This window comes from Atractosteus spatula, chromosome 3 (assembly GCF_055471065.1).
Source record: "Atractosteus spatula isolate fAtrSpa1 chromosome 3, fAtrSpa1.hap1, whole genome shotgun sequence".
NCBI classification, from domain to species: Eukaryota; Metazoa; Chordata; class Actinopteri; order Semionotiformes; family Lepisosteidae; genus Atractosteus; species Atractosteus spatula.
The window spans coordinates 39,078,270-39,102,370 of NC_142708.1; the positions used below are offsets into that span (position 1 = coordinate 39,078,270).

The 24,101-nt window shown below is 36.7% G+C and overlaps 1 protein-coding gene across 3 annotated transcripts in view; it reads left to right on the forward strand.

The window, feature by feature from the left end:
* The window catches only part of cnot6l (CCR4-NOT transcription complex subunit 6 like), a 96,301-nt gene that overhangs the window by 45,188 nt on the left and 27,012 nt on the right, over positions 1–24,101 (forward strand). For all 3 annotated transcript variants that reach the window (XM_088910252.1, XM_088910254.1, XM_088910253.1), the window contains 5 exons: positions 6,624–6,781; positions 7,272–7,426; positions 18,172–18,320; positions 18,698–18,922; positions 19,310–19,512. In XM_088910252.1, the coding sequence (XP_088766378.1) occupies positions 6,624–6,781; positions 7,272–7,426; positions 18,172–18,320; positions 18,698–18,922; positions 19,310–19,512 (890 nt within the window). The remainder of the gene's footprint in view (positions 1–6,623; positions 6,782–7,271; positions 7,427–18,171; positions 18,321–18,697; positions 18,923–19,309; positions 19,513–24,101) is intronic.

Here is a 24,101-nt window from a genome sequence, read left to right on the forward strand (position 1 = left end):
TGTATGATCTCTGTGTGGCAGCCTCTTTAAACACACCCCAGTCAGTGCATTATAAACAGTCCTGCAGGACTGATTCAGCTCCTTCAGGCCACAGTTTCATCGTTCTGACCACTGGTTTCACTCGCCTGTGCAGCTGTCTGTATGCCGGGAGGAGAATTAGAGTGATGTGGTGATTCCAGAGCAGGTGAGCAGTGTTTCGTGATGGTAGATACATTGTTGCACCACACGTTGTTAATAGAAATGCACACTCCCCCACCCCTGGTTTTACTGGACTCTGTAGTTCTGTACATGTGGAAGGCAGAAAATCTGTCTAGGTGTATCGCCGCGTCCATAATACTGTCTGTTAGCCATGTTTCAGTAAAAATAAAAGCGCAGCATTCTTTAATTTTTCATTGTGTCATTGTGTGTAGAGTCTCAGTCTGAGATCGAGTTTGTCGTCGAGGGATCGGACATTGGCGAGTAAAATGGTTGGTAAAGGATGTTTGTTCTGTTCGGTCTTTAGTCTTGTTTGTAGCCCAGCTTGCTTACTGCGTTTCCGTTTTCGTTCACGTCGTTTGCGACGTTTCCTGGCTTGGTTACCTTGTTCAGGTGATACCATGGTTTCCAGGCCTTGTCGGAGAAGTCTGTACGAGCTGATGCAATCCAGATCTTCCAGACTAAGTGATAGTCCTGCGGATCTTGTTCCGATGTCTAAAAGTGTTTGTGGATCATAATTTCTATACGTGAACATTGTGGAGAGGGAAACTGAGGACTAAGAACAGAAACAAAAGAAAGAACGAAGAAAAAAAACAGTGATAAGATTTTTATATATCCAACTGAGAAATCTTGCTAAGTGAAACAGTCCTACCTTTATTTTTAATATTAATTTAATATTTTACACTATGATATATCAAATTCAGAAAAACATTTATATGATATGCAAGTTATTTTTTTTTATTATCAGACAGGTGGGCAATTGCCAGGATTCAAGCCCATGTGTTTCGTTTGACAGCCCAGAAATCTTCCACTTGCCACATTAAGCATTCACTGCACCACCTGATGGTTTTAGAAAGTAGTACAGTCCTGCATCAGATTATTTTAACAAAATAAAATGGTGTTGAGAATTAAAATGCATTGTAATGCAGCATTTATGAAGCCATATGCTTTGCTCATTCCAAATGGCTGGATCTGTACATCTGTAATATTTTTCCCCACTATACATGTTGGATTGCTGCCACATTTTGTCACATAGGTATTCCATACCATTTTTTAAAGAAATCTAGGAGTTTACACAGTTAAGCTGCAGCAGTTGCTGCTTTTCCACTTCTCATTTTTAAATCCTGCTTTAATCAGGACAAGATTTAGCAAATCATGATAAGCTAATGTTAAATGTTTGGTAGCAATGGGAGCAAAACAAACCGGACCTTTAAACAAAAATTCCCGACTTTTTTACACTTTACTTTCATTTAGTTTTTGGGAGAATAAAGTTATCATTACTGCTTTTAAGTTGTAGTATTTTTATTCACTCTATGTTTAACATACCATGTTATTATGGCAATTGTGTTCTTTAGCACAGTTATTCAGTCTGATGTTTTGTTCGACTACCAAGTCTGTGTATGTATTTAAATAGATTTATGACATTCCTATATGTATTTCATTAGACAAAGAGTGGTTATCTATCTTTTCACCAAATATCTTGTATTTGGTTGGTAAATATCCTCTGACCAGAAGAAGCAATGCGGCAGTTGTACTGCAATAAGGGGAACTGGGTTGTAATGTATTATGTTGCTGTAATTTTTGAGTTTTGAAATATAGGATTTTGTACTACATTATTGTAAAAAATAGTCTAATTATCACTTCATTGTTATTTTTTTATATTAAATGATCATATGGAGTACATATCATCATTACAGCATTATATGTTATGTCTTAAAGTGTATTATATATAATTTTTAGACATAAACCTTATTTTAGTATTACGTAGGTCAGTAGTTGGATGGTGAAACAGTTGGTGCTGTAAATTGAACTACTAGGTGACCCTCTTCCTTCAAGACAGTGCTGAAAGTTCTGAAATTGTGGTGTTGGACTCAGTTCCTGAAGGGCCTAGTATAGGGGTGTCAAACTCTTTTGCTGTGGTGGGGCAGATTTGATTTAAATGGTTTAGCGAAAACCTACTCATTCCATCCTGAGCAATATTAGCTAAATTAACTTTAATTATTTAAAATATATTTATCATCGTACACTATTTTAATCTGTCTTGTGTTGAAAAGAATATTGTCAATATATCTTACTCAACATCCATTAAAACAAGTGCTACTATATATATCCACACCTTGGTATAGGAACATTTCCCTTCACGGCTGCTTCTGTTGTGATCTTGTTTATTTAGTGATTTTAGTTGTAGAAAATGTTGTCGTCTTCCTTATTTTCAGTATTAGTATTCAGTATATTCCAAGTGATTTAGATATTATAAAAACAAAATAAGGAAAGCATTTCCCAGGCTTAAAGGATTAAAAATGAGAGGGGTTGAAAGTCATTTGCATAGCTATTAACTTAGTTGCACTATGCTGACATTCAACAAGTTACAATTTTTACACATTTGTGTGTCTTGTTAACTGATTTTGCTATTATACACATGCAATAGAGTTCTTAGTTTGATCATTCATTTTGACTAATATTGAGTGATTTTTAATACATGGAAATGAGTCATAAGCTCTTACATGTAAAGTAACGGGAATTTCTATCCATCCATCAATTTTCTAAGTCCTTTATCCAATACAGGTAGTAGGGCCTCATCCGGCAAGCAATGGGTACAAGACAGTATATACCCTGGATTCATTTAATTTTCATTATACAAATTTTCACATTGCTAACAGTCTAGAAACCAGATTGTCTTGTAGCTCTATGATCTTATTTTCATAATTTTCTTCTCAATTTTCTTTATTATTTACCGTGAGATTCTTGAAGAAACCATCACTGCCTCTACAAGTGAGAACGCAGATGTCCCTTCTGGGAAAAGAAGGAGAATGATTCCCACCCCTCCTCCACATAGTGCCCCACTCCAGGCTGCAAAATCAATGGTGCACAGGACAGCAAAAACACGTACCCCCCCCCCCCAGCTACATACACTGAAGAGAGATAGGAGAGTGAGCATGAAGAGGATATAGAATTGGTATAGCACTCCTTCTTCCCGGCACGGGAGCACACCTGGACACTACAAAACAATATTCCTCGCTCAACTTGTTTTTTGCTGTTTTATTCACAAACACAAATAGCAATGGCAAAAAGAGGAACGCACATGGCAAAAAATACCAGTGGGATCCAGTGACAATAATGGACATGTATCCTTTTATTGTCATTTTGATTTTTATGGGGACTCTTACAACTCACCATGTTGCAGATTACTGGAGTCTCCGTGTGCCGTATGCACTTCCTCTTAGTTTCTTTTTAGAATTGTGAAAAATGGTTTTAACTATCTGGGCATAAAGGTAAGTCTGTCCCCCTTTTTAAATCAATTTTTTTTGCCTTTATTAGAATGCACTTTACATTGGTTCTCATTGGTTCTACCATTACCTTTGTCCTTAGTTGGATGCATAAACACTATTGAGATGAGCATCCTACCAAAATGTTTATTTTACTTATTTTAGCACATCCCAATAGTTATTCCCAAATCCCTTTTAAGATCTCGTGATCAAAATACATCTTTTTTATTTGGAATAATAAGTCCCTGAGATCATGTAAAGGATTTCATCAAAGATCAAAATAGGATGGGGACCTTATATTACCCAAATTTTTGTTTGTTAATGAGTGACCTCTTACTGGATGCATTCCTATTCCCTGTTGCACTGCCCATCTTGGTTGCATGTGGAACTTTTTTCCTGTTCTTCCTCATCACTACCTGCCCTCCCTTCCTCTCTCAATTTCCCAATTTAGCAGTAATCACCTGGTTAGGAAGTCTCATAGCACTTGGGCACAGTTTAGGAAACACTTTCGATTTCAGTCTTCCAGTGTTTGTGCTCTTCTCCGTGTAAATCATTTGTTTCCTCCTTCTGTTATAGACCAAGCATTCCTCTTTTGGGGCAGTAGAGGTGTTACCTCTTGTAGAGATCATTGATGGCTGTTTTGCTTTGTTTGAGCAGCTATCGGCCAAATTTAAGCTACCAAAATCACACTTCTTTTGTTACCTTCCGATCAGACACTATCCGAAACAAAGTGCCAAATTTCCCAAATGTACAGTACTTCTCTATATTGTCTCCGGATTGCACTACATTGGTTACATTGGTAAACGTTTTGTGGGAACAGGAATTAGGATTTGAACTTTGTAAAGAGATATGGAAAAGTATAGTCTTGAATACATTCCTCATCTATATGTTCAAGAATTTATTTAATACAGTTCAAAATAGTTCACCGAACCTACTTTTGTAAGGTTAAACTGGCTAAAATTTCCCCAAACATCTATCCTAAGTTTGGTAAGGGCGAGCAGGCCCCTGCTTCTCTCCTCCACATATACTGGTCTTGTCCTGCACTGTAACTATTTTAGAAATCTAAAGTTTTTTAAAGAGATTTAAGTATCTTTCAAAAATGTAATATGTTGCCCCTTGAGCCTTACTGCTTTCTTTGGTGTCCCTTATAATTTTATCTAAGAGATGTTAGATTTTGCTCCATTGGAAACAACCTTTTGCACCCACTTTCACTCATTGGGTAAGGAATATGATGCACTTTCTCCACCTTGAAAAAAAAAATTGAAAGAATTAGGTTTTCCTTCTGTGGCCCTAATGAAAAAAAAAGATTCTGCCTAGCAGCCCTTTAAGAGCTTGCAGTTTGACCCAGACATTTGACAGACTTTAAGGACTGTGGCTTCCCTCTTCTGTCCTTTCACTGCATTTTTTCTTTTCCCTTCTTTGATTTTCTCTTCTACACCCCTGATTTATTTTTTTGTTTCTTCTCTTCTTTTCCTATTTTAATATCAGTGTTGGACTTAATACAGTTTGTTTAGGTACCAAGTATGCCATATCATGCTGATTGTTCACATCTGTTCATTGTTGTATGTGATACCATTTTTAATATTTATTTTTTCCAATAATAAATGAACATAAATATGGTCTATAGATAAGAGGAAAAAAATCCTAATGTAAATGCAAGAAACTAAGGAACTAACACAAAAAGACGAAAAAGTTAAAGGACTCTAGTTTATCAATTGTTATCGATAGGATTTAATTCAAGAGTTATATAGGCTCTGGAATTAGTAATCAGAAATCTAATGTAAGCTTTGAGGAACTGGTACAAATAACATAGGGGCTGTGATGACAAGTGAGAAGTATTTTTTTCACTTAACTTGTTTCTTAACAGATTTTTAGCATTTTAACTGAAATGATACAATCAAAAGGCCAGGTTAAAGGAATGTCTAACAATATGAAATAAATACCAGAAATGAACATTTGCCAGACATTCTTAATATAAAAGAGCAATGAATTTGACTTGTACAACTATTGCTATTGGTCTTTGACAACATCTACCTGTTGTACATGTCAAATGTCCACTTTCCATTCAGGTAAATATAGATTTCTCCATTTCTCTTCAACCACATTGCAAATTAGAAAGCCCTTATCACTGTGTTCAAGAAATATTCTTTTGTGATCATAAAAACCCATTAGGTCCAGTTTGACCCACAGTGACTTAGTCAGTGAGGATGCTCCAGAATTTTTTAGCATTAGTTTAGAGGAAGTGCCCAGGTTTTGCTGTACCATTTATTCCTAGTGTTTTCATGCAAGGACATACCCCGGTCAGAGTAGTTTTCTGACAGTATCAAACAGGGAGCAATAGGATAAAGGTAGAAAACTACAGAGAGTGTTGTGTTGGCAAAGCATGCAATTATAACACCAAAGACACTTGCCTGGTATGTGGCCTATGAAGGCTCAGAAAAGGTGTGAATTGAATCTAGACTAATCCTCTGAAGTTACCTGACATATTATCCAAACACTAGGTAGGCTGGACCCACCTTGTGATTGTACGTTTGACACCCCTAGCCTAGTGTCTTCTGGTTTTTGTTATACCCAAGCCGTCAGTTACATAGTTGGTCTGTTTGATTTAATTACCAACTTAACTGCAGTAAATTTATCCAGTCTCTAAAGTAATTAAGTTGTTGAATTTACCGTTCAGGTTAGAACAAGACTCTAGAAATGAAGATTCACATCTCTATATCAGTGTATTTTGATGACATTGGGCTGTAGGAGGTAGTCTTTTTAGGCTGGGATGTTAAACTAATACCTGTCCTTGGCACATTTCAGAAGAGTCAGGCTGTTAACCCAGTGCCCTGCTTGTATCCCAGTTCAGGGTATCTCAGTCTGACATCCAGAATTCCTCATTTATTCAAACTATTCTATTGTGAAGGGAATTGCTGGTATGTAATAGCAGTCACACCTCTTACAAGAGATACATTTTGTTGAAGCCCTTCCTGAATGTGAAGTGCTTTAGATTTCTTTGTAAAGATTAGCACTAAATAAATGAATGGTGCTTTTATTGGTAGTTGTACCATATATTCTGTTTTCTCTGACAACATAACAAATCTCACATTAATTATAATAATTTCATTGCATCTTACATGTGCAAGAGAATTGGAACACTTTTTTTTTTCCACCATACAGCTGTGTTCACAGTCATGTGTTACAATGTGCTATGTGACAAATATGCCACAAGGCAGCTATATGGCTACTGTCCTTCCTGGGCACTGAATTGGGAGTACAGAAAAAAGGGAATTATGGAGGAAATAGTCAACTCTGATGCAGATATCATAAGTCTTCAGGTAAGATACTACTTAAGCCTGAATGGCAAAAGTTGGTTGAAATATTAGACTAAATTTCCATGTCTGTAAATTTGTCCCTAAATGAGTAAAAGAAAATTACTCTTTGCTTTTAAATAGAATTGTAAAGCTAAAACCAGGCACAGTTTTGATCCACAATCAGATGTATTTTTTTCCTGATTCATAAATTATCTTTATAGAGGTTAACACTCATTGACCTCTCTAGCTCTCATGCTTTACAGTGTTCTCCCTCAAGTAGTTAATAATCTTTTTTTTACAATAGCGGAGTTTAAAATTTTAATTGTGCTCTTGGAACAGACGTCTTTGGGTCTTCTCAAGCAAGTTATAGTATGGTTACAGGTATGATTCTAGTTCCACACAATATACTTTTTTCAGTATTGACTTAAATATGCTTTTAAAGGTGATTATTTTAGCCTATGTTTACACTTTGTTGCAATGAATGTGAAAACTGACTAACAGCATTGTTTTCTAGGAAGTTGAAACAGAGCAATACTACACTCTTTTTCTGCAAGCATTAAAGGAACGTGGATATGATGGGTTTTTTTGTCCAAAATCTCGTGCCAAATTGGTGTCGGAGCAGGAAAGGAAACACGTGGATGGTTGTGCGATATTCTTCAAAACAGACAAGTGAGTAAAAATCAATATTTCCTATATACCCAATACTTTTTATAGTATTGATTTTTAGAATGGTGTTTCAGATGTTTTTGTCTTGTGTACCACCCTCAGTAGCATTTTATCATGAATAATAACCAGTACTACACTATGTTTAATGTTTATAAAGTAAGAATGTTTGCACTTTGTAATTCTTTGTAAATAAATGTTTTTATGCCAGTAAAAAAAGTTAGAAGAGACATTTCATATGCATATTATGATTAAAAATGTTCCTTAATGTATTTTTGCACTTCTTTCTGATTCACCTATTATGAATAATTCTGTAGATTGAATATTCAGTAGGATATAGTTGATCAAAAATTCAGATTTGTAGTTCCAGTTTAGTGCATGCCATGAAAACAATGTATTATTTAGAAATATGTTGCATTATGTTTAGCATAACAGTAGCGTATTTCTTGTGCTCTTTGTGCTAGTTCTTAAACTTATTGCTGCACAGCATGAAAACTCATTAATTGTCTATTTTTTGTTTTTTTCATATCCCAGTGTTGGTTGTGAACTTTTGAATTAAAGAGGTTTTGGATTATAGTAAAACCTCAATATTTGTGAGTTCTGCATTCACAATTTTTTCTGCATTCGCAGATCAAAATTGCCTATTTGTAGGCTGCGCAGTAAAGAGAGTAAATGTGGATGCCCCCTTGCGCATCTTCTGTCTGCTTCGACTTCTGTTAACAAAGAGTTAATGTTTATGTAGAAGTCCTTCATGGATTATGCTTTTAGTTATTCAGGTTCGATCACGAAATCATTAGATTTTTGTTGTGTGTAGAACTATTATGAGAGTAATGCCTGTATGCAAATTAAAAGTAATGTTAACAATTAAAACCTCCACTGGCCCCTGAGTTATCAGTCTCAGTTTTCCTGTATCTGGCAGTTAATAAGAAAATAAATTTGAAGAGTATACACTTCAGGAACAATGTTGGTTGAGTGGGAAGTGAGTATGTTTAATTTACTTTCTATTCTGTTATTCCTGTGCTGTAATAAACTTTATTATATGACAGTAATGCTGCATTTATTATAGGAATAAAAACAAGATGAAGTCATGTTATGAAGTCAATCTAGATACAATGGGCTTGTGTCAATATTTCCAGCTTGAAAGCATGGGGATGTTTGCTGAGATGCAGTGGTCCTAGATTCAGTGATAAAATCAATCATAAAGTTTACAGTGGTTTACAGTGGTTTACCTTAGTTAAGTTCTGGGTAAATCATTAAGTGTTGATGAACAGTCTAGGAAGACAGCATAAAACAAGCAGGTACAGGAGATGATGGACAGAGGTAGAGGAAAAGGGAGAGGTACAAGAAGAGGAAGGCAAGTGCTTCTGATTATCTGGAAAGACTAGATTGGAGCTAAGTATTTGAATTTTGTTAAGAGAGCTTACTATTCTGTTGTTGTTAGGAATTTTAATTTCCTGTGTGAACAATCCCTTGGTTTTAAAATGGCCTCTCCTTTGTTAGTGGGGAGAGAAATTGCCATTGATTTTGTATCATCCAGGTTTACAGAGAGATTTAACAGCGGGTTGTATTGTTTAGTTTAAAAAGCATCTTATCTTGTTTTAGCCTTAATAGACATTACTTATCAATGGAATACTTGGTAGGGTGTTTTTATGGGTGGTTAAGACTTTTGACCTCTGGGACGCTTTATTTGACAATTTGTACATAGAGTAATTTGTGTATTGTATGTTTATGTAGTGAGTTGTTTAGTGTGAGTATTGTCAATGTCAACAAATATTTGTTTATCCCAGTGTGCCTGAATTATTATACTCTTACCCCCAAGCTGTTCCATAGAACAAAGAGCTCACGTGCCTCTAATTATACAGACCGCTCAGGTATATTCTTGGCAAAAAAAAGTTGGGGGTTATGACTATTTATGTATTTATTAATCTGCTTGGTAATTTTCTAATAGTTCTCTATTTTCATAACCCCCCTAATTCTAGCAATGTGTAAAGTACAGAAAATGCACTTTAGTAAGAAACTAACTCTAATACAAGGTACAGATGCAGCCATTCAAAGTGCGCGCCACAGACACGTACCGGAGGTAATTGGCTACGGCCTCGCGCATCGTGACGCGCGATGACGCAAAATACCGCGGTACGTGATTGGTTGACCTACAGGGGCACTCGTGGTCCGTTGGTTGGTCGTAGAAAGATTTAAATGTCTTTACTGTGCCTGTTTTAGTATTGAATATTTATATGGAATTTTACCACTGAAGGGAAATCTTAGTAGCTGAGCATAAAAAGAATAGGAGCATACTGTAACGCGTGTGAAGGCTATAAACGATATTCATTTTGGAACATAAACATACAGTATATAGATAGATAGATACTTTATTGATCCCGTGAGGGAAATTGCAGTGCAACAGCAGCTTAACACACACAACACAGCCACAGTGTAACGAATTATATAATAATAGTACAATACATACAATACAATACAAGAGTTACTCACAGTCCGGACGCACAAGAACAAACTAGAACAGAACAGTACACAGAAAATCGTATCACACTCATATCACACATATGAATATAAATATAGATGTAACTATTGATATAAATATAAATGTATTGCACAGGTCCCTGGCATATATTGCACAAAAAGTGGTTGTAAACGGGAAAAAGAAAAAAGAAAAAGAAAGAGAACAGATGTAGCAGTAGATGTGTAGATGCGTTTAGTCCAGAAACAGGTCACTGTCGATGTTGCCTCTGCCAAGACGCAAGGTGGATGCGTTGTACAGTCTTATGGCAGACGGCAAGAATGACCTCCTGTAGCGCTCCCTGTCGCACCGTGGATGAATCAGTCTATTGCTGAACGTGCTCTTCATTCCTGCCAGCCTGTCAAAGAGGGGATGGGAGAAGTTGTCCATGATGGCCTCTAGTTTGGACCTCATTCTCCTCTCAGCCACTACCTCCAAGGAGTCCAGGTCAAACCCAATGACAGAGCTTGCTCTCCTGATGAGCTTGTTCAGCCTTTTGGAATCTACTGCTCTAATCCCAGAGCCCCAGCACACCACTGCGTAGAAAATGGCACTCGCTACCACCGACTGATAGAACATGTGTAGCATCTTACTACACACATTGAAGGACCTGAGCCTCCTCAAGAAGTAGAGTCGGCTCTGTCCCTTCTTATAGATGGCCTCGATGTTCTTAGACCATTCCAGTCTATCGTCGATGTGCACTCCCAGGTACTTGTACGAGTCCACCATCTCCACGCCACTCCCATGGATGTAGACAGGAGTAGGTTTGACCTTTTTCCTCCTGAAATCTACCACCAGTTCCTTTGTCTTCGTCACATTCAGTTCCAAGTGGTTCACCCCACACCACTCCACAAAGCTGCTGACCAGTCCTCTGTACTCCTCCTCCTGCTCACCTTTGATACATCCCACAATTGCAGAGTCATCTGAGAACTTCTGCAGGTGGCATGACTTTGAGTTGTACTTAAAGTCCGAAGTATAGAGGGTGAAGAGGAATGGAGAAAGAACTGTCCCTTGAGGTGCCCCTGTGTTACTCACTACCTGTTCAGACACACAGTTCTGAAGTCTCACAGACTGTGGTCTGCCTGTCAGGTAGTCAGTGATCCACGAGGTCGTGGAGGCATCGACTTGCATCTCCTCCAGCTTCCTCCTTAGAAGTAAGGGCTGGATGGTATTGAAGGCACTGGAGAAGTCGAAAAACATGATCCTTACAGTGTTGCCAGCCCTGTCCAGGTGTGAGTAGGCCCTTTGCAGCATGTAGATGATCGCATCCTCCACACCAACACTGGGCTGGTAGGCAAACTGTAGGGTGTCCAGTGATGAGCTGACCAGGGGTCTCAGGTGGGATAAGACCAGCCTCTCCAGTGTCTTCATGATGTGGGAAGTCAGTGCAACTGGTCTGTAGTCGTTGAGGACAGAGGGGCGCCCTTTCTTTGGTACCGGGACCAGGCATGATGTCTTCCAGAGCACCGGGACTCTTTCCAAGCGCAGGCTCAGGTTGAACAGTCGCTGGAGCACTCCGCTCAGCTGATCAGCACAGGCCCTCAGAACTCTGGGGCAGATGTTATCTGGTCCTGTGGCCTTACCCACGTGCAGCCTCTTCAGCTCCTTCTTCACCTGGTCAGCTGTGATGGTCAGCCTGGCCTGGGGGATGGTGCTCATACTGCTTTCAGTGCTGCAGGTGTTAATGGCGGAGGTGTTGGAGAGTGGCAGCTGTGGGGGATGGGTGGGTGAGTAGCCGTCGGGGGTTGTGGCTGTAGGCGGCCATGTTTGTGGGGGGATGGAGGAGGTATTGGGCAGTCGCAGCTGTGAAGGGTTAGGGAGCGTGTGGCAGTGGGGGGATGGGTGTTGCGATATGGCTGGTCTCGATACTTTAAAGAAAAAATACACACCAGTATTCCATTTCTCCCTAAACATTTTAAGCATCGAAGTCTTTAACTAACGTGATACCGGAGTCAACAAGCATACTTTTAGAATTTGATTAAAAGGGAATATAATATGGAATCACGTATCTAAAGAAATTAATAACGATATAATTATATTCATGTACCGCAACACAAGAATAGTACACGCTGTACATTGTCTGTTGATAATGTTTCTGTAGGGCTTTTTCAACACTCCTCATGTGACCTTGCCAGTGGCGCTGTGGGTTAGCTTCCCGACTCAAACATCTCACGTTGGGTGTTCGAATCCAGCCGGAGCCATGACTTTTTTTTTAACAAACATTTCTTTGAAAAAATAAAACTTTTCCCTGGGTCAAAGATTAAATAAAACTTCACTCGCACCAAACAAATTTATATTTCTAAATATCACAACATGATCAAATTTAAGTCATTTAAATAACAATGAATAGTCACCTATGCGTTACAATATAAACATTTATATTGATTTAAATCGCAAACGCGTGTTTAAATATATGTGTTTTTTGATTCACAATCAGACAAATGCAACATAAATTGATATCTTTGTCTTCTAAGTATCTTAATAAACTTTCAGCATAGCTTTCTCCCCGTTTAGATTTATTTTTCTTGGGATCTTGGGATCAAATGTGGAAAGATTAGATTGTAATCATTTTTATTTTTTAAATACATTTTAGAAAAGTGTAATCTATACTAAAAAGCTGTACACCACCTGCTATATAGATACATATTGTAATACTTTCGGGTTCAGATAGGATGGACACAAGAATTCAGACTTGCGGAGTTAAAGCAAGTTAAAGCTTTGATTATATATATCACCTTTAAAAGTGGCAGCTCAAAGCAATACAATAGATGTAAAAACAGTTAAAAGGACCACAGATTACAAAGTAAATACCCAACACTGATTGTACCCATCTGTCATGCTAATAAAGCACCTTGAATTGAATTGAATTGAGAGAGAGAGGGGGGGGGAGGGCGAGCGAGAGAGCACAGCCAGGACAGGCAAATAAGATACACTCCACAGACATTCACAACAGCGACATATCATAAACTTTTGCACTTATTGTTAAATTATTACTTGTTTTTCAGGAAGTTAAAAAAAAACAGTTGAATTACTTATCCAGTCTCTCGAAATAAAATTATTTTTCAAGCAACGCAACTAACGTTGGGCAATGTGTTTTTTTTAATCCAACATTGACAGCCACATCTTAAATCTTGTCAGTCAGCTCTTTTTTCTCTATTTGAATTGTGGCGATTCAAACAACTTGGGATAACAAGTGGTCTCAAAGTCACCAAGCTCACAGAGCTTCAACAACAGATGACAACTTCCTTAGTCCTTTCTTAGTCTTCCTGAAATTGTCAGATTGAGTGAATAAAAGCATTTTATTAGAAACACGTTTGCGTTTGTTTGGGAGCTATATTATGTATTTTTCATATGTAAGATATAATGATGTGTTCCTGCTTACAAATCGCACGACTTTAAAAGCTAGAAAAACAGGTTTCGATTCACATTATCTGGCGAGCCTTGTTTTGTCAAGGGACAGCACATACTTTGAAAAGACCGCAAATGTATTAGCAAGGTGTGATTTGGGGTTTTTTGACAGAGGGTTTTGCCCTCTGTCAAAAAAACCCAAATCACCTGGGGCAGAGACTCAGGGGGGATCATTGTGTGGTACAGAGCGGAGCTCAGTCACTCCATACAAGTAGTAAACAGAGACAATTGATCAACAATTGATTTAAGGACGATCTGTCAAAGTGCAGTGAAACACAATATTGTTGTTGTTGTTATTGTTGTTTTTATCCTGTAAAGCGTTTTGAGAAGTCACCTTTAAAGGCGCTATATAAAAGCGCTTATTCCTATGGAATGTGTTTTCTTTCTTCTTTTTTTCAGCATGGAATAAACCTATTACTTGATTCTTATGGATGCCCGGTTCCGCTGGGGATTCAAAAAAAAATTTTTTTTTGAATGAAGTACCTAAGGAAATAGCAGTATAACCCTGTGGCAGTGTTACATTATTAATTTGGGTGTCTCCTCTTGCCAGAAAGCTCTAAATTGCATTTTGAGTGCGGTTTTTGACTTTTTTTAAATTGCAACCCATAAATAAAGCTGATACTGTTTAGACTTTTAATTATTTTAAACTGTATTACAGCAGCACAATGCACAATGCACAATGCAACGTAAATTGCAAAAATGCACTTGGAATCTGTCCAAGCCCTACTTTGTCAGGCATTTTCTTTTACTGTAACGGACATAAAAACTCCCTTGCTTTTAACAGAGCGTTTCATAATTTCTAACTATGAAAATTATTTAAACTGCGACACTTATCATTCAAACAGAGCTCGAAATATCACAAGGATCCTCAAGAGCACAGCAAAGACTGTATTAAAAGAATCACGTATCTAAAGAAATTAATACGATATAATTATATTCGTGTACTGCGACAGGGCTGTTTCACCTCTCTCTTCGAAGTCGGGAGACATTAGAGTCTTGCCACACTCGGACTGTGAAACCAACGCATTAGCACGTCAAAGCCCATTGAGGAGCCGGGCGCAATAATTGTTTTGTTCCTTGATTTACTGATCTGCACTGAGTCATCAGGTACTACTGTTGTATTTATGAAAAAGAAACAAAACAAAAAGCATACTAAGAACTGTGCCATCCTACTCCTTAGTTAATACAATTGATTATTTATAAACAGTTAACATTGTTAGCAAAATATTTTGAATTATATTTTACTCTGTTTTTCTTTGGTTTTGTATTTAACTTATTATATGATAGTCAGATTTAATGTATATTTGAACAATGAAAATATATTTTTACAAGATGCGGGGGAAAGTGCAACAACTTATTACAGTGCTAAATTCAATATTATTGATTACTAATAGTTTATGCTTACACCTAACTTTCTTAATTAGATGTATTTAAAACAGTGAACTACTTTAAGTGTAACATAACATTCAGAAATACAATCGAGAATAGTTTTGTGGTGTTTGTATAGATGAAATGTTCCTAAAACGTATAACGTAACAAAATTAAAGACGATTAAAATCTGTAATCTTTCCACTTGTATGTCATCGGAAAATACAAGAAGTTTCTGCTTTGTCTAAGGATGGTATCAAAAAGTAATCTAAGTGGTGAGAAAGCTGTGCTTAATGATAATTAAGGGACTTAAAAGTAAAAAGAGATGCTTCATATTGCTTGACTAATTTTAAAAACTAAGTTATAAATGCAGACGCTCTCTCGGTGCCGCGCCGGGTCTAAATATCAAAATATACATTCACCCCGGGCAGAGGCCGAAGAGCGCCCGGCTGGGGTGCGCGGGGAAGAGCAGGACAGGAGTGAAAGTGGTCAGGGCGGGGTTTAGGAAGGCCGCTGACCAGTGCGGCTGTCCCACAGTGAAGCGGGCGTACAGTCTGGGGAGGTATCCTTTTTCCTTGTAAATAGTTCCCTGCTTCTGCAACCCTGGGTCTTACTCTCTCTCTCTTTTCTCTCTCTCTCTCGGGCATGCGGGCGGTGAGTTGGCTCGCGCTGTTGGTGGGCGGGGGCGCAGGAGAGCCGGGCTAGCAGGTGGTGATGGAGAAGAAAAATAAAGGCTTTCACTTCCTTTACCTCTGCAAGTCTGAGTTCTTGTGTCCGTCCTATCCAAACCCGAAAGTATTACAATATGTATCTATATAGCAGGTGGTGTACAGCTTTTTAGTATAGATTACACTTTTCTAAAACGTATTTAAAAAATAAAAACGATTACAATCTAATCTTTCCACGTTTGATCCCAAAATCCCAAGAAAAATAAATCTAAACAGGGAGAAAGCTATGCTGAAAGTTTATTAAGATAATTAGAAGACAAAGATACTGTATCAATATATGTTGCATTTGTCTGATTATGATTAAAAAAACACATATAATTAAACACGCGTTTGTGGTTTAAATCAAAACGCGATTTAAATCAATATAAATGTTTATATTGAAACGCATACTGTACAGCCTCCATTTCTCTATAAAAATTTAAAAGATCGTGTGCGCAGCCTAAGAGGGGGGGTCTACTGTCAGTAACAGCTGACAATCCTCCATACACCCATGTGAAAAATTAATAATGCCAATGTAAACGTCGTATTTACAATTTGTTGATAATAGAAATGTTAAGTTCTCTAAAGCTTTGTGATAGTTGACCCAGGCAGCAAAAGATCAGCTGCACTGGTAAGATGCGACACCGAAGATATGATTAATAACCTTTTAAATCTGAAGGGAGATCTAAAGGGATCCCCCCCCACACACACACAATAGAAGCACGAAGCAGAAGCAGGGACCGTTGTCAGAAGGGAAGAAGGTGACTATTCATTGTTATCAAAAATGACTTAAATTTGATCATGTTGTGATATTTAGAAATATAAAAGTCAATTAATTGTCCATAATATTGCTATTCTATTTTTTCAAAGAAATGTTTGTTAAAATAAAAGTCGCGGCACCGGCTGGATTTGAACACACAACCTGTAGGTTAGTAATCAGGCACGTAGATCAGTGGGCTACTGGGGAAGTCACATGAAGAGAGGCGAAACAGCCCTACACAGCCCTGTCGCAGTACACGAATATAATCATATCGTTATTAATTTCTTTAGATACGCAATTCCATATTATATTAGCAGAAAAGCTTAAAACTACTACTTTTTTACACGCTATTTCACGTTAGTTAAAGACTTCGATGCTTAAAATGTTTAGGGAGAAATGGAATACTGGTGTGTATTTTTTCTTTAAAGTACCGATTCCTGGAATCTGACTGGCTGACACCCTTCTGATGTGGTTCCATAATATCTGGTATACGGAAAAGAAAGCGTTGATAAAAAAGCCTGGATTCCCATGTATCTGATACAAGTATCTTTTAATACAGTCTTTGCTGTGCTCTTGAGGATCCTTGTGATATTTTGAGCTCTGGTTGAATGATAAGTGTCGCAGTTTAAATAATTTTCGTATTTAGAAATTATGAAACGCTCTGTTAAAAGCAAGGGAGTTTTTATGTCCGTTACAGTAAAAGAAAATGCCTGACAAAGTAGGACTTGGACAGATTCCAAGTGCTTGTACAAATGTGCTAAAGAAATTAGCAAAAAAAGTAATTCCTTTATCGTATTGCCTAGCTAATGTCCTGTCCTCGTTAGTTAGATCAACGAAATGCTGTGGTGTTTGTCAAAGAAAAACATAAAAGTATTTTAGTTTAAAATGACGGTTAGAAAGAATGTGGACCAGCGTAATACTTTGAGTTTACAGCTTGTCCGAAGTCATTCATTATTAATACTATTAGTAATATCTTCGGTAAAGGCTTTGATGCATAAATATTTCTGATAAAGGTAGGTTGTGTACTTTTGTCCAACTGAGCAATCTTGCTTTCATAAAATATACCAACCATTTAATAACTGATGATTAACATGCTTTAATACACAGTTTAAATTTAAAAGCTCAAATGCCATACATGAGACATGAGAGGTTAAGCTTTATTGGCTCCTCCTGGCAGTTTTACAAGGTGATTCCGGATACTTTCCGGCATGACGTCAAATACCGCGATATGCCGCGTGATACTGCGTTTTGATGCAACACGCCCACCGGGGTATACCGCGAAATACCCCACCCATTTTGAATGGCTGCATCTGTATATAAAGAAAGTTATAATATCAAAACAGTCATCTAATTTATTTGTTTGCACATGCAGTAACTTGTTTTACAGGAGGGAAAACAATGTTTTGTTTTACGTTTACAGTATACATTTCTATTTAACATCCTATCAGAAAATCCCAACACTATTTCTGAAATTATTATAGGAAAAATACTAGTCTGAAAATGCTTGTTTTGTTAGGCATACCTTATTTTCTCCATAAGGTCTTAAATATTGCAATTCACAGAGTCTTCAAGGTACCGAACCCTCGCAAATAAAGGGGATTTACTGTATAAATAATTAAATATTTTAAGAACTATTAGTGTAAACTATTATCGGAAGACATATGTGAGGATCACTAGTGATGCATAGACAATTTAAGCTTATAAACCATAATTTGATTTGATTTTTAACAGTGGACATTGTACCCTCCAATAGAAGTGCATACATGACGTGGTACAAAAGAAAAACAGCATTGATATTTTTATTTTTGTTTTAAGACCTTAAAATATATTTTGTCATTAGCCACATATTATGTTATTATGAATTTAATTACCATCCTATCTAAAATTTCTACAAATAATTATTTCGGTGTATTTTCATCCTAGAAAAAGATTGTTGTACTTTGTTTCATGTCAGTGCACAAAGATTGATGAGTTGATACATTTTGTTTTTCAGATTTAAACTTGTGCAGAAACACACAGTAGAGTTCAATCAGGTAGCCATGGCAAACTCAGAAGGCTCTGAAGTAATGTTGAATCGAGTTATGACGAAAGACAATGTTGGTGTTGCTGTATTGCTGGAGGTGAAGGAAATCTTTGTAGGAGGTAGGATTTTTTTTCTTTCATTTAAGACAGTAATACTGATTTAACATGGTATGAAAACTGCTATGGTAGCTTTGATGAGTCAGAAGAATGTATGTTAATGGGACAGGGTTTGGCTAGGTGTATTTTTTAGAGCTTTTTTTAATTTTTGAAATTGTATTAACATCTTTCTGTTTTTTTACGGTGAGGCAGTCAGTTAAAGTGTCAAACTTTTGAAAATTTCCATTTACATTTATTCATTTATTAGTTATATTTAGATTTCCCCAAATGAGATACATAAAAGTTGATGGAGTAAATGTTAAAGATAATACATTTTAAAGTTTTGTTCATTTTTTGAGTCATTTAATTGTTTGATTTATTGCACTGATTTTTGGAAATAGGTATGAAACCTTTTCCTGAGAAACAGCTCCTTCTAGTGGCTAATGCGCACATGCACTGGGACCCTGAGTACTCAGATGTGAAGTTGATTCAGACAATGATGTTCATCTCTGAACTGAAGAACATTGTGGAGAAGGCCTCCAATTCTGCAAAGTCAGACTCTGCTTGTGACCCTGGATCCATCCCAATAGTCCTCTGTGCAGATCTCAATTCACTGCCAGATTCAGGTATGTTAGGCAAAGAAGTAGTTTAAACTTCAGGACAAACATATTGATTCCGAAGTTTGAGTAACTCGACAGCAGCAGTACAGTCCTCCCACAATAAACTGCTCAATTTTACTACATGGTAGAGCAAAAAATGATTGAATGGTGACAACAATGAATTTCACAGAGCTCAGGCATTGAATGAAATGTCTTGGCTGTCTTAGAACCCTTTTAAATTAAGAGAAAACTTTTTAATACTGTTGTTGTATTCTAATTTCATAAATATCTAGTTGTAATTTTTTTTACATTCATTATTGCTGAAAGACTATAATTTTATAGTGTTTTACTAATGTTTTGATAGTAGAATTAAGAAACAGCCAAATTTGTGCATTTATTCTTTTTTTCCTTAAGGTGTTGTTGAATATTTGAGCAATGGTGGAGTAGCCGAAAATCACAAGGATTTCAAGGAGCTAAGATACAATGAATGTCTAATGAACTTCAGTTGCAATGGAAAAAATGGGAACTCAGATGGGTGTTTCACACACAACTTCCAGCTCAAGAGCGCTTATGAAAGTAATTTGATGCCTTATACCAATTACACTTATGTGTTCAAGGTAAGATTTGGTATCTTTCTTTACATGCAGATTCAATGTGGAAAAACCCATCAAAATTGTTTTATAAAGCTGTCTTTTCCTTTTCTGTTAACCAGTTTGTTTATTATAATGATGTGACACTTATGCTATTTAACATTTATGTGTTGACATAGATCCCTTAAATTAATTTTAGAATAAGAAGAAGCTTCATATTAATGCCAGTAATAACGTAATAAAAAATATGAAATTGTTAATTTAATATTTTATTATCAATAAGAAGAAAATTTGAATTACTTTAAATGTGTTTCTCACTTTCCACTAACATTTCCCTCCTTATAATACTATGCCCACTACTGTTTTACTTTTCTGTAAAACTGCAAGGTGATGCAGTGAATCCTTAAAGTAACAAGTGTCAGCTGTGTCTGTCAGATACAGAAAATGTTATTTTAATAATAAAAATTAAATGTATTGTTACAGCTTTAGGTGACTGAGAAGTGTCTCTCAGATTTTAGATATAGTTTGTGACACTTGAAAGAATAAACAGTTCTAACTTCAAAGCAGAGAGGGTGTTTGCTGAGGTCTGGGAGGTCCCATGAGCAGAAAAAATTGTAAGGTTTACTTTAATATACCTAGATAAGTTGTGGATTAATGATTGTCAAGAAGCAATACAGACACACAAAATGTAAGTTCACAGAACACAGAGAGGAAAAAACAAGAAGCAGGGTACACGGAAAGGAGAGACAAGAGTCTGGAGGAGTTGGGACTTGAAGCTTGTGCCAGACGATAGCCCCTACTTCATGATCATCCAAACCAAACCTTGTTAGAGGAGCATGCTGTTCTGTGTTTTTGGGTGTACTTTGTAGGGATATAGGCTCCCATTTATCTGGTGGCATTTGGGGTTCAGAGAGATTTAACTGAAGGTTTCTTTGTATTTAGTTAGAAGGCAGCTTATCTCTTATGTGGCCTCTGTAGGCATTATGAGTTTAAACCCATTAGTGCAGGAGTTCTGAAACTTTTTTGGACAGTGACCCTGTTTTTAGGTCCCAATATTCTCATGACCCCATTAATTAGAGCAGGGCTCTTCAGTTAAACTAACAAGTGGACCAAATAGAAAAATCATGTGGGGTTTGCTGGCCGAGCCAGAATATTTTGTCAACAAAAGGCTACTATAGATAACAGTTTTGTATTATACTATAACAGACTTATTAAATGTATTAAAGCATATCAATCCCTTTCCTTTTATTTTAACTGTGTCATGAATAACAATTGCACATAAGTAGCCATACCACACAAAACACAGGTAAGGTAGAGGTAACAACCAACCAAACACAGTGCTTTTAAACCATATCCATAAATATGTAACGGAAAATAAAACATTTTTACCATAGAATTATGCAGGTACAGATGCAGCCATTCAAAATGTACGGTACAACCCCGTACCATGGGAAATTATCTACAGTTCACCACGTACCACAGTACGTTTTTGGCTGGCCAAAATGACCGACAGGGACACTTGTGGTGCATTGGTTGTTGGTGAAACAATTTAATCATTTATTCTGTTTACTGTGCATGTTTTAATCCTTTTAATATTGAATATTAATATGGAATTTTACAACTAAAGGGAAATGTTAGTAGTTGAGCATAAAAAGAAGAGGATCATAATGTGTCTGAAGGTCATAAACGATATTAATTTAGGAACATAAACATAATATGTAAATTATATATGGCTGGTATTGGTAGTTTAAATAAAAAATACGCACTAGTATTCCACTTTCTTCCTAAACATTTTAAGCATCAAAGTCTTTCATTCGGTTACATACTGTGGTTATTTTGGAAACGTTTTTACGTGCTCCTTCTGACTATAATAAGTTTATATACTTCATAAAAAGTTATTGTTACGTCCCAGTGTGTGTTCTGTGTGTTTTTTCTGTTATGTCCACACTGCTGACCCTTGATTGTTCTCCCTTCCCCATTGGCCCACCATTACACCATACTTTCAGTATGACATCATCATCAATTAGCTCTCAGCCAATCAGAACACATCTTATTCAGCATATAACATGGAGGTTTTCAGCAAGAAGAGGCCTTTCGTTTGACTTCGGTCCCGTTTGGTTTTGGTTATCGCTTCGGCTTCGTTGGTTAGTTTTGTTTTACTTTGTGTGCGTGTGTGTATTTTCGTATAGCTTTGGCTTTGTGGTTTTGTTGGTTTTCTGTTAGTTTCTTTGTACTTTCGTTTGTTTGTGTGTGTTCATCCTTGTTTTGCCATTACCTTGCCCCAGTGTTACATGTTCAACTTTTGCGTTCTTTTGTACCCTGCTCCTGTTGATTACTCTTGTTTTCCCTTATTTGTATTCCTGGTTCACTTGTGTTTTTGTGTGAACTTTTGTATATAAGGTTAGTTTAGGTTGTTGGGTACACTTACACACTTAGTTGATTTTGTATTAGTACACTAGTTTAGTACGGGTGAGTGCCGTTTGTCTTGTATGGTTTTGGGTAGTCAGTGCAGGTTAGGTAGGGTGTTGAAGACGCCGAAGACCGTGTGTTTCGGGTTTTCTTTTGTAGTCAGATTAGCTTTCCCTCACTGTCCTAGCCAGCTCCATTTTATTTGTTATTTTCTTTCCTTTGGCACCACTCTAGTTCCTTACCCTTGTTATCACGCTTCCTAGTCCCTCACCAAAACCCACCTGCTTCCAAAAGAATTATCCTAAATGTTACACCCCTTTATCCCTAGACACTTGGGGTCGTAACAGTTATGTTTTAACCTTTTCTATGAATATTTGCGCTCATTATCGCAGTAAGAAAATTTTTAGAATTTGATTAATAGGGAATATAATATGGAATCGCGCATCTAAAGAAATAACAATAATATTGTTAATGACAATATAATTATATTCATATAGCTCAAATTATCATGGTAGTACACTTTCTTTATAAACATTTGCATCAATTTGACGCATTCACCCATGATTACATGAAAACATTTTGCCTGCCCTTTTCAGCTACAGCTTAAGTTGCCACATCGCACCAGGGGGGAAGGAAAAGTGCCCGCGTTCATTTTTTTCACGGACAGACAAATTCGATTAAAACTCATTTATATGGGGTCTTGTGTTAACACAAACTCTGCTTAACAGAGCCGCTTGTAAGAGCAAGATGACTTTCTGCTATTTAAACCATTTTTTACTTTTATAGTCACGCAGTGTTTGAGTTAGGCAGGAACACGTCATTGTATCTTATTTTGATTTCATTTTTAAAAATAAATATAAGGCAACCTGCAATCAAATGTCCCGCTTTTTCTTAACACTTGTTTTTCCATACTGTAGTTTTAAAACATGAACAAAGACACATGCAAACAGTGCGATGTTATATAGTTTTAAAGCCACTACAGTATAGCTTGTGGGAAATACATTTATTTGTACTGCATCAAAACTTAACTCATTCAGAGCGCCCGACATTACGAACTCCGAGTTTAAAGGAACATGTCTAAATATTTCCAAAATAATCACAAGTGAATGAATTGATGGATTTGATAATAATAGAGAAACCATAACAATAATCATGCAATCCAACTGAAAGAGGGACACATAAATCAACATGAAAAGACTATATATAAATCAGTTAAAAACACCTTTTTATGCACTTATAGTCTTTAAGTCTTGGTGTAAGCTGTAAGTTCTTTTTACTTCTTAATTAGACATTTGAAACACTTTAATTTTATAAACGCAACACGCGTTCCGTACAGAAATAAAATCATGTTTTCTACAGGTGTTAAGCAGATTAGTAGGTTTCTGACAAAATAGCACACCATTCACTAACCGTCCACCACTACCCAGTGATATAACTTTAATATAAACAAGATCTAATATCTGGTGCAGTTTTTTTTTTAAAAACTTATGAATTAATGGAATCTCAGGTGTGAGTTCATAAAGCCAGAATTATGTACTATCCCTACGTCTGCGAAACACCTGATCATCTACTTTAAAGCTTTCGGTGCTTCATTTGTGTATATTCCAATCGCAGTGGGGGCAGGGTGTGTGGGGAAAGGTTTAGGCTGCAATTGAATTGGGGATCTGTATTCTTCACAACTGAAACATTGTTTTCTCTGAAAGTGTTTTCTTCCCTCTTTACCTGATCTTTTGCTGCCTACGCATGCTTACACAGCTCCCTACATGAATTCTTGCTCTTGACTGAGAAACTTTAGAGAACTTTACATTTTTATTTTCAACAAATCGTAAATATGATGTTTACATTGGTGTTTTTATTAATTTTTCACTTAAGCATATGAAGTGTTAACTATCCAGCCATTACAAGCCACTGCAGCAGCCACAAATAAATAAAAAATAAACTTTTTTTCTCCTGATGGTAACTGTAGCAGATTGTCACATCCTTGCAAAACAATCATGACATTCTCATACAATCAAAGGTTTGATGTTTTTTTTATTTTGAAACCGTGATCTTGACGTGCAGGTGTGAAGTAGAGTTAACAGCTTCAGATCTAAAAGGTCATGAATAATATCTTTCTTGTCGTATTAACATTGGAATGTTCTTAGAAGTGTAAAAAGAGGTGATACACAACATGTCCCCCTATAACTCTTCAGTTTACAGAGAAATTC